At 44.8% G+C, this 11,078-nt stretch overlaps 1 protein-coding gene across 3 annotated transcripts in view; it reads right to left on the minus strand.

The window, feature by feature from the left end:
- TELO2 (telomere maintenance 2) overlaps positions 1-10,793 on the minus strand; it is a 33,517-nt gene extending 22,724 nt beyond the window's left edge. For 2 of the 3 annotated variants that reach the window (XM_088470355.1, XM_088470357.1), the window contains exons 1-16: positions 10,713-10,793; positions 8,139-8,487; positions 7,193-7,473; positions 6,944-7,012; positions 6,601-6,748; positions 4,893-4,995; positions 4,718-4,786; positions 2,884-3,025; positions 2,660-2,796; positions 2,195-2,292; positions 2,031-2,120; positions 1,735-1,823; positions 1,553-1,641; positions 1,264-1,380; positions 932-1,003; positions 555-722 (exon numbers count right to left, since the gene is read on the minus strand). In XM_088470355.1, the coding sequence (XP_088326481.1) occupies positions 555-722; positions 932-1,003; positions 1,264-1,380; positions 1,553-1,641; positions 1,735-1,823; positions 2,031-2,120; positions 2,195-2,292; positions 2,660-2,796; positions 2,884-3,025; positions 4,718-4,786; positions 4,893-4,995; positions 6,601-6,748; positions 6,944-7,012; positions 7,193-7,473; positions 8,139-8,487; positions 10,713-10,764 (2,073 nt within the window). In that variant the 5' untranslated portion in view covers positions 10,765-10,793. Of the gene's footprint in view, positions 1-554; positions 723-931; positions 1,004-1,263; positions 1,381-1,552; positions 1,642-1,734; positions 1,824-2,030; positions 2,121-2,194; positions 2,293-2,659; positions 2,797-2,883; positions 3,026-4,717; positions 4,787-4,892; positions 4,996-6,600; positions 6,749-6,943; positions 7,013-7,192; positions 7,474-8,138; positions 8,488-9,698; positions 10,172-10,712 lie in introns of those variants that run through there. The other variant, XM_088470356.1, reaches the window with a different exon arrangement.
- Between the last annotated feature and the right edge of the window lie 285 nt (positions 10,794-11,078).

Genomic DNA, 11,078 nt, shown 5'->3' on the forward strand with positions numbered 1-11,078 from the left:
TAGATAGCAATGCTTCCAAATTCATCCTACCAAAAGGAAAAAGAGGTAGGCTTGGGACACAGTGGTTATACGAGGTGGTAGGAGGGGAGCGTTTCCAAGATAACGTTTGTGAATTCTATCTGTTGCCTACAGTGACCATGAGGTTGGTAGTTTGCAAATTTCGGAAATTGTTAAATTATTCTTAAATTATAAAAGTTTCAACTTGACAAGAACACTATATAATAATATAACATTTATTTAGGACACATCCACTTTGGTATAATAAATTACAGTTAACACTGACACAAAAGGGTGGTGGCCATTTTGTGGGTTTGATCTAATACAAATGAAAATACAGCGAGCCCTCTCACTATAAATCAGAACCACATAGATTTCGGTCATGAACATTAGGTATAATGGGTCTCTGTCATGTCATTGGCTACCAGTAAATTGATTGTCGTATACTTAGATTTTACACCAAGACCACAAAATGGCGGCCTCCATTGGTATACACGATGTGTGCCCTCTCACACAAGATATGACATTCAGGTTATATATTCATCCCCTGCAAATACCTGGGCAATGCGCTTGGTGTTTTTTGCAATCCTTTCCTCTACAACTCTTCTCCAGTCGATAGGGGCATCTCCTTTCCCTGTCTCAGCCACGCTACTAGCAGGCCTAGAGGCCGCAGGTTTTTTGGGGGCCACAGATTCTGAAAGCTCCTGAGCTGCAGATGACAACACCTGAAGAAGAGAGGGAAGTATGTACATGGACAGTACAATCACGCTGACATAATCGCTCCTGTCATCTAGCTTTTGGCAGTGTCATGTTCAGTTGTATTATACTAAAAGCGGTGGACGCACAAATCAATGGCTGGCTGAAATGCAGACGTTAACTCTTTACGCAGAACGCTTTAGTGACATCACAAACCACAATAATAGGACATACATACGTCTAATATATCCAGTCTCTGTCGCAAGCTGTAGTTTAAGGAGCAGAATTCTCCGGTAAGATACTGGGACACCTGCAAAGAGGGAGAATTTTAATTTCACAGAAAATTCCCAAATTCCTGCCCAATATCATTATAAATCAAGAACCACGTGTTAAGACCATCTGAAAGTAGCCTCAAACATATATTTTTGGAACAATTGATGACACTAAGAAACTCTCTCCCTTTACTTGAATGAAATTATTTTCAAGCCAGATCTTGGTTGATGAGGTGAATGGTAGGTACTTAATAACAGGCTGCAAGAAGGCCCTCCAGATGGTGAGATAGATTCTTACCGGCACAGGATCGGTAACAGTGACTGCAACCATGGCCGCAAATCTGAACTCTGTGAAAAGCTCTACAGCGGGGCGGTCTTCGAGGTGCAGAAGGATTTTGGCAAGCTCCGTGCTGACCTACAGGGGACACACATGAATTGCAGCAGTGGTTCTATTTAGTTCCTTCTTAAAACCTGAAAAACTGATCCATTCCCGATCATCCGCAACTAGGGCCTGATACAGGAGTGAACACAGTGGAGCGATGTTTAGCTATTGCGCATGCATTCAGTCCCCTAATCTCTGATTATACCTCCTTGGTGGCAGCAGGGTTTGAGCGAATCTGGGTGGCTAGCGAGGCCATGGTCACCTCCAGCTTCTCCACATCTTCTGAAAACAGCACTAGGGAGATGGAAACAGACCTTGAGAACCACCAAAGTTCTCAGTAATCTCCTCTGGTACATGACAGAATGTGATTCATGGCGTCTGCCCTACCTTCCATGCAGTCCCGGATATATGCCGGTGTCTTACTCTTCTTTATCTCTGTGTCCGTGCTCATGTCATATGGAGGCAGGTCGTCATCGCTGTTGCATGGATTTGGGAAGACAATTATTACTATGTAGGTTAAAGCATAGTAGATAGACGGCTCTGGAAACCCATCACCCACTAATCACTGATAATGTGACCTCGCCCTCCAGTGATGATCACAGTGTTATAGGGGTTAATGATTTGTCCATATACATAGAACTACTACTATATTAAAGACCATATAGGAGCTTGGAGACACTTGCCTGTCTAGTTCAGATTCTGATCCGGATTCCATTTTGGGCTCCTCCTCATGTATCACTTCATTCTTGACAGGCTGGACTTTGGACAAGGAGCTGGGGGACAAAGTAATCATTAGAACTTACCACCCTGCATGTCTGAGCCCATATGATATATGCCCTGTATTTACTTCTGAGCTGGAACCTTCTCATGCTCTGCAGGGTCAGGACAAATGCGCGGAAGAGACAGCAGTGACTTCAGGTCTCTGATTTCTGCATCTTCTTCGTACTGTAAGATGTAATTGGCAGGTCAGGTACTACTAACAGTGGTGGTTACCTACTCGCACCTTCCTGACCATGCTCTAATAACCTAGATCATGGCGTGCCCTTATAATACCCCAAATGCTGCAAATGGTTACTCCTAGAATCATTGAACCTGGCATCTTCCAAAGGTCTTGGGGACCTGTTCTATATTAGGAAGATCGCACAAAGTTGCTGCACAGTCAGACATTACAGCGTATTGCAGGAGCAGGTGAAGGTGCAGACTTGTTTTTCAAACATACCACACTTCATCTTGCAAACAACGATCGCGACAAGCAATAAAATAACCCAGCGGAACTGATGCCCCTCATGGTCTTAATAACGAGGAAACTTACATTGAACGAGAGACTGGGACCCTCAGAATCCACATGACGGCTCAAACATTCAGCAACTACCATCCCCAAGCATCTGACCGGAGGAAGAGAACTGTCCAGATAAAAGCGGGTCCCAGAGGTTAGTGCGAAGAGTAACTCTGTGGATGAATTTGGAGGGGAGAGGGGAGTTGGCAGTGAGGAATGGAAGCACTGTTATAGGAAACTGCTTCAGTTTATCACCTCACCCTGCTTGCAGCTTTCAATTTCTTGTTTGTTCAGGAGACTCAAGCAGATGAAAATGGATCGACTCACGTGTAGCATCTGGGAATAAGGAGAGTGTTTCACTACACTGCCCGATGACCATACTTCCAGGAGGTCTCGCAGAACCTGTCAAAACAATACACAACCATCAACGTCTGCAGGAGGATGCAAAGTTTCTGCTATTGATAGAACCAGGAGAAGCCTGTCACATTCAGAGTTATGTCCAACTATAGCTACAATATATGGACTTTATATTAATTAAGTTGTAATTACTAATTATTTTAAAAGCCCATTGTTCACTTTTATCTGCGAAAGCCCCCCCCAAAAAAAAAAAAAAAAAAAAAGAGTCCTTGAAACGGGTGGGATACGGGATGCCGGCACTTGGGTTCCCGGTGGTCAAAATCCCCACGGCGACATCCCGACACCCTCTCAATAACACTCCTTCCCTGGTGCCTAAACCTAACTTTTCCCCTAGAGCCTAAACCTAACCTCCGCACCCTAAACCTAACCCTCCCCCCTTAGTGCCTAATCCTCCCCCTATCCCCACTACTTATCATCGGTATGCCGGCGCCGGGATTCTGACAGGTGTCGGGATTCACATACCATGTGCCGGGATATTGACCGCAACCCCATGAAACAAACAGCAGCACGTCATTTTGCAGTATGCCGGATATTTGGGCACACATTATTCATGATGACCGGATTTTAGATTAGTCTAAACAAAAGCTACATTTCCGAAGTGTAAATACATTACTTATCTACATTATGTGCATACACTATGTGTACTGAGCATGTATAACTCTCCATCTGCGAATCCGCTCGCAGTGTCTCCCAGCCACAGCCTGATTAAAAGGTTGCAGCAATTGGGGGGCGGAACGGGGGGAGTTCCTGGCCAGTTTTTCCGGAACCAGGGGCATGTTGCCCAGGTTTCCAGGAGGGACGAGGCCAGGGTGTGCGTTGAACACACATTTCCCGGCCTCGCAAGTGGCCAGGAAGCAGCCAGGCTGAGTAAGTCTCAGTTTTACGCAGCCTGGCCAAAGGGGCAACCATCAGGACCGATAGTCTCATTGGTGATCCCAGGCAGCGTCTAAGGAGGCGTCTAGTTCTTCCAGGTACCTCCTGATGCATTTATATTTCAGTTGGACGGTATTACACAGCCGCTTCTGTGTGTCTGTGCCATACCGTCCATCGCTGAATCAGGCCCTATGTGTGTTCCTCATTTTAAAGCACCAATCAACATATTAGACAGCTTCCTTGAACCTTAATCCCATTAGCTAGTCAGTATCCCACATGAAGTCACACCCATAGGAGGCAGGGCACAAACAACCACCAAGGAACAAAATAAAGAACCCAAAAACTTTGCAGCAAAAAAAAAAATAAAAAAAAAATACCCCAATGAATCCCTTCTCCAGGAAGACCGCGAATGTCAGGGAGGTCAGTGTCACCACTGGATTTGGAGAAAATGATTTCATCCGTAATCCCATTAAGTAACAGACTAAGTAATGGGGATGCTTAACATCCCTTACGTTAGGGAGGGCTCACTTGGACAAACTTCCAGGAGGTCTTGCAGAACCTACAGTCCCATTCGAAGATGGTGGTCGGAGACAGATAACCATCAAGAATCGGGGCAAGTAATACTAAGGAGTACAAGCTTGATTAGGTCTATCTAGATAGGCTGACACAATACTGAGACCACCCCAAGGATGTCTAACCTGGGGAAGATCCCAAGACTGGAAATGAGGCATGCTTCCCTGCTTCAGTAACACAACGGTGCATTCTGCAATGACAGATGCTCATACACCCATAAGTTACATTCACCTTAATCAATAAGGGTCTGCGACTGGTATCCAGAGACAAATATCCCAGAATGCTCAGCAGCATCTCTTTCTGCAGAAGAAGAAGAAAAACTACCAGTCATTTAATCTTAGTTCCAATCACAATGTATCAGATCTATTTTATAATAAGAGGACAAGAGCAAAAGGCTGACACTTACCTTGAGATTGTACTGCAGAAACAGCAGCTTCTGAGTGAGTAAGAACTTGGTCTTTTTATTCTTCAAAACCAGATCTCCCAGCAGCTGGGAGAGGGCAGCGGACCTGAGAATGACAGTGGCCTGTATAATAAGGACTGGCACATTACACTGCACTAAACAGCTTTGTGCAACGTTAAACTGGGTAACTGCAGTCTATAGGCCGCAGTGACACTTATGTTTGGAAACCAACCCTGAGGCACAGGAGTAGATGGAAGCAGAGGAAGGGAGATGTAGTGATATAGGAGTTTGAATAACTAAGCCATGCACCGTATGTATTATATTAAGCACAGCTTTCTGTGTGACTGTGGATATAATAAGTGATGTTTCGCCTATGCTTTTCTCAGAAACAATATGATGAATGCACTGGTTATAACCCAGCTGTATAGTTCTCAGGGGGATATTTAGACATTGACAGGTAATTAAGGATGTCTGACAATGTTAGCTCACATGTGCATGATTACAGATATCCATAAAACATGACCTGTTCATGGTACTTGGGGACTGGAGAACCCCTGGCTTAGAGCATCATTGTTGTCTAGCACTATTACCTTTGAGAGTACAGAGTACACATGTCAGCAGTGATTGTACATAAGATGAATAAAATACCGGCATGTGACAAAGAGAGAAGTAACAACAGAGTACATATAAAACATAACTACCAGTGCCAGAACCTGGCAACACTCCATCTAGAAGCTCTGTAGGAATACAGAGAAGAGTGACATTCAACAGCGACAGCGATAGGGGGAGGGGAGGGACAACATGGGTAGTGGTGGGAACTAAAGGGAGGCCGGTGGTTCAGTGTTCCATGACCTCACAGCTATTACCGACATACAGACCTCCTCACAACGTTATGATCAAGGACCACTCTGTTGTTTTCAATTATGCTCATAATGCTGGACTGAGCACCTGCGTCAAGGGATTACATATAGTTTCCATTGTTGGTAGAATCTAAATCAGGTAGATCTACTCTCCTATCCATGTACAGCTGGGTACACTCTAAACGATGTGTGTACCCAGCGATATTGTCAGCAGCGGGACCCGGTGGGGGTGCCGGCATCGGTAAGAGCATACACACTTGCCGATGCCTGCAGCAATGAACGACGGTGGGGAAGGGGAGCAGGGCCATGCCGCATTCGGCAGCATGGCATCGCTAACGATATCCCCAGATTGTACTTCAAGTACAGACGACTGGGGATATCGTTAACGAACCGCGGGAGCGCACATCGTTCATCGTATAGTGCGTACACACTAGACGATTTGAACGATATATCGTTCAAAGATGTCGTTATCGTTTAAGAAAATCGTCCAGTGTGTATGGGGCTTAAGAATAGTTATCTTTGTGTATCAATGCCCATTTCCCTATAGATTGTAGGCTTGCGAGCAGGGCCCTCTTACCCCTACATCGGTTTCTTATTATCCAGTTTTGTTCTGTTAATGTTGTTTCCAATTGTACAATGGAATATGCTGCGCTATGTAAGAAACTGCTAATAATTAGTAAATAAATATCAGCATTTTGTTTTGTGCGCGCAGTGCAAGTGTAATTGCCGTCGACTTGTGTGCAACTTTCAATCTACCCATAGGTTCTGGAAGGATACGAAGAACCCCCAAAAACTGCCAAGTGTTTATGATATTGGAGCAGACAGACTTCATGGTAAAAGATGCAATTTACCCGGGTGCCAAATGCACAAGTCCTGTTACCACAGGCTCCATCCACCGGTCAGGAACAGACTCTATCAATCTCCAACAGATCCTCTGCCAGATGCAATCTGATTGGATGAGAGTGTTCAGGCGTGGCAGCAAGAGAGTAAATATCTCCTCTGTAAGTAAATACAAGATGTTGTCATACAGCACTTCCAGCAGATGGCAGACTTTCATACCAGGAAATAAGTGTGTTCCTGTAAATCTGCAAATCAAAGCAAGCGGTTCCCCCGGGACATGGTTATATTTTACTGCCATTCAGCTTTTTTGTGGGGGTTACGAACTATTGTCGTTTGTAGCGGACAAATACTTACTCTGACGGCCCTGCATACAGACTTTACCCAGGAGCTGAGACACGAAAGAGATGGAGCAACCCTTACCATCTAGGAGAGAGAGAGAGAACGAGAAATATATAAGGAGTGCACATATATGTTTATCTATTGTATTCTACCGACAGCGCAAAGTATAAACATGTTAAAAATGTAATATTTCTAACCCAAAAATGGTTCCTTGTATCAGAATTTAGTGCCATGCATGGAGTCCGCTAGCTGGCATACACCTACCTCTTAGAGAGACAGACACCATCTGTAACACACGCAGTATGGCACTTCCCACCCGGGGGTAATAGTTTTTGGGAAAGAAAACAGATTTATTGTGTTTGTGGAGACAATTAGCCAGGTGGTCCGGCAAGCTGCAGATCTTCGCCAAGATGGCTTCATGCAGGATGGGTGTTGGGGTAGCCTCCAGCTGCTGCTGACAAACCTCCCAGATCACCTCGGCTAGGGCCCCGCGCTGTAGGAACTTCTCCAGCACATGGACACAGCGATCTAGGCGGATACAGGGCCTACAATAAGAAGAAAAGCCACTGCAGTATGCTGAGGGAAAGACACATGAAAGATTGAACAGCTATAGTACTCCTGTCGCCTACTCGCAACAGAAACAAGCTATAGATGGCGGCTTGGGCTTAGAAACTTTCCAAAAATACTACTTAGCTGCCCATTTTGCCCAGGTGGCTCTAGCCCATGCAGTCCCCCACCTTAGAGTGTGGGTGGAACTTTTTTTGGTCTCACCACAACCTTGTTCCCCCTACTATGAAATTCACACCTTCCATCTAAGACTGCTCCAGAATTGAACAATAAGACCTTAGCCCTAAAACTAGTCCTCCTTGTATCAGGCACAATATCAAGTTTCTCAGACTGCGGCCCCTCTCTGGGTTTCCTAAATTTTCAGAGCTCAAGATCATTTGAAATTCCTTCTCAGAATTCTTCTCAATATCTCCACCTGACAATTACTCACTTCCCTTGGGTTAGCCTACCGTAGAGTACAATACCTCCTGCATTTTACAATATTCCTCGAAGGGGCTATTTTCATTACTATATAACTTGCTGTTAGCATACAAACATCCCCCGAAGAAGCCACACGAGCTGGCCTGGGGGCAGAACATGGGGGAAGCCATGGACCTAGAGGAGTGGAAAACGAATTAGGGAAACCTGTACGTTCCACACTCACCCTGTTCTTCCCAAGCTGTCCATTAGCACTAAGAAAGCCTGGTCTGCTGGACCCTCTAAGAAGAAACTGTCCCATATCTCCAAACGTTCGGATGTCAGGAGGTCAAACCATTGTGGACCCATTTGGATTACCAAAAACCTGAGGAAAGGGGTGTAATGTGTTCTATTAAATTCAGCAATCTCCTGAGCAGATATTGGGTTCTCGCCTTTTCCAAGGTAATATTTCACGCTCGTCAGTGCTTCCACCAATCTGTCTCCATCGCGGATCTTAGGTAAGTCAGTTATAATATTTTGGACCGCAGAGCACACAGACAGAATGTCCTGATCCATCATAGAGGAACCTGCTAATCCTACAAAGCGAGAGAGATAGTGAGCTAGTAACCAATACCAACAAATAATGCAATACACTTCAATAGAACAGCACCCATCATCAAATCATAAGGCAAAAATAACAGAAAATGGCATGAACAGGCATTAATTTCTTAACAAATACCCTCAAGATGTATAAAAAGTATTTAACATAACTTTATTCAATCTGTAATCCACATATCTACATGTGGTTACTGGCATTTTCTTACTAAAAGGACAAAACCAGTTGCTTTGAGTATTTATTTACCAGTTATTTATATAGCACACACATATTCCGCAGCGCTTTACAGAGAATATTTGGCCATTCACATCAGTCCCTGCCCCAGTGGAGCTTACAGTCTATGGGCCGTTCCGCATGCTCACACACATAGGGTTAATCTTTGTTGGGAGCCAATTAACCTACCTGTATATTTTTGGAGTGTGGGAGGAAACCGGAGTACCCGGAGGAAACCCACGCAAGCATGGAGAGAATATACAAACTCCATACAGTTAGGGAATCTAACCCACGACCTCAGTGCTGTGAGGCAGTAATGCTAACCATTACATCGTCTGGGCTGCCCCGTTCATTGAAGACATGCCAATGGTAAAATATAAAACTTAGAATTGCACTACATTCGCCTGGCAAATCTATATTAAACGGCAATAATAATAAAATAATACAAATATTAATTCTACATTTAGCATAAGAGGGCCTAATTTAGATTTGGACACTATTCCGATGTTTACGGAGTTGAGCGATCATCATTTAACCGCACGTACGTCTAGTTACTCGCAGCGACTATTCACAGTGTGATTGACAGTCAGGGAGTAATTGGGGGAAGTAACGGTGTGGCGGAAGCAACGCAGGCGTGTCGCGACCATTTCGGGGACATGTCTCATCTTGCGACTGCAATACTGTACGCAATGAATACGGCTCTAATGTCTCAAATCCCGCGGCCATTCCGCTGGACCATAGACTCACTCAGGACTGCGACAATCGAATGATCTGCGACCGATGCTGAGTCTTTGTACGCAGATTCTGCCACGTGTTACCCAGTCGCTTGGGTTTGCAAAGCTGCAGGTGAGTGTCTCAGTACATCTCCCAGTGGCTGCGACATCTACATATTTTCGCATACAAATTTGCAGCTGCAACGGCATTAGTGTACAACTCTGAATCAGGCCCAAAGTACAACAGAAAGTTATACCGTATTACATTGGATCACTTTATGCCATTCTGGGCCTACATGTTGAGCATATTTATAAAATGCTTCCCCTTTGGAAGATCCTGGAGTAGAATAACCAGGTGGTAGGTGCAGGGAACATAGTGCCGTGAAATGTGTCATCACCCCCATCTCATATCACTGCTCAGAATCAGGATTGTGACATTTGCAGTGATCATGTAATTTTAGTTCCAGATCCTGAGAGCTCCCCGAGAGGTGGCAACAATTAGGATTTATGTTATAACAACTCAATGGTTCAGGTAACCTCTGCTCTCCCACTGATATGGAACTACAAGTCATATAGATAATAAGGCATTGCATGATGGGACTTGTAGTTTCACAGCTATAGAGCCATAGACTGCCTATTCATAGGGTACTGTCTAATTCCCCTTCACGGAGAGGACCCTGACGTCATCAGCCAGTGTCCAGCGTCATTCCCTGCCATCCAAATGGGCATAGAGGGGGAATATAACCATGTAGCGAGCCACCGTGCCAGAAGCGTGGCAAGCGCAGCGGACAACAAACTTGTTTAAGTAGGGACAAAGTACTTCTGTAGCTGGCTGTCATGGGCAGGAACTGCACTTCCGCCCTCACTCACGTCACTTCCAGGTCCCTAGCACAAAGGGGAAGTAAGCTCAACCCTATTTCCTAGCATAACAGACATTTGTGCTACCATTTTGGAATTTGCAGTTGTACAACAGATAGACAATAAAAGGATTTCATAGAGGGGCAGGGCATGATGGGACTGATAGTTGCACTTCACCTTTGGGGACAGTAGCAGCCTGCCCTTGCATTAAGATAAGAATATTTCTACTTTTTTGCAAGAATGACCAAGCAGACAGTGACTAAGTGTTGCTGGGTGAAATACATCATCAATTGCCTAGCACTGCTCTTCTACTGATATTACACCCGTACTCCAGTCACATCGGTTTATGCCACAGAATATACACGATATGTGTATGCATATACACACAGACATTGGATACATAATTCCGTTAGACACTCACCCCCTTCTCCTACACTGTCAACACGTCTAATTGATTTGATGGGCGCCGCCATCTTCCTCCTCTTAGCGGAAGCTCTGAGCAGCCATCTTACTACACCCAGACTGATCGCAGCAGTCAGAAGGTGAGGAGACAGTCATGTGACTCGCCCCTCTGATCGCTGTTGGATGATTATAGTATCACTAATTCCAGTTAGGCACAAAGTTCCCTTATCTAGCACTCTGCAGGGAGTTGGGATGTTGCAGTGTCATATGCACAGCATCTGGCTGTTCCCTTTCCAGAGACTCTGCACAGATTTGTAATTTAGTATTAATACATTGTGCTTTAAATTAATTACTAAAATATGGCAGGTGTGCATCATACTCACAT

Source organism: Taudactylus pleione, unplaced genomic scaffold (genome assembly GCF_031769625.1).
Source record: "Taudactylus pleione unplaced genomic scaffold, aTauple2 ptg000098l, whole genome shotgun sequence".
NCBI lineage: Eukaryota > Metazoa > Chordata > Amphibia > Anura > Myobatrachidae > Taudactylus > Taudactylus pleione.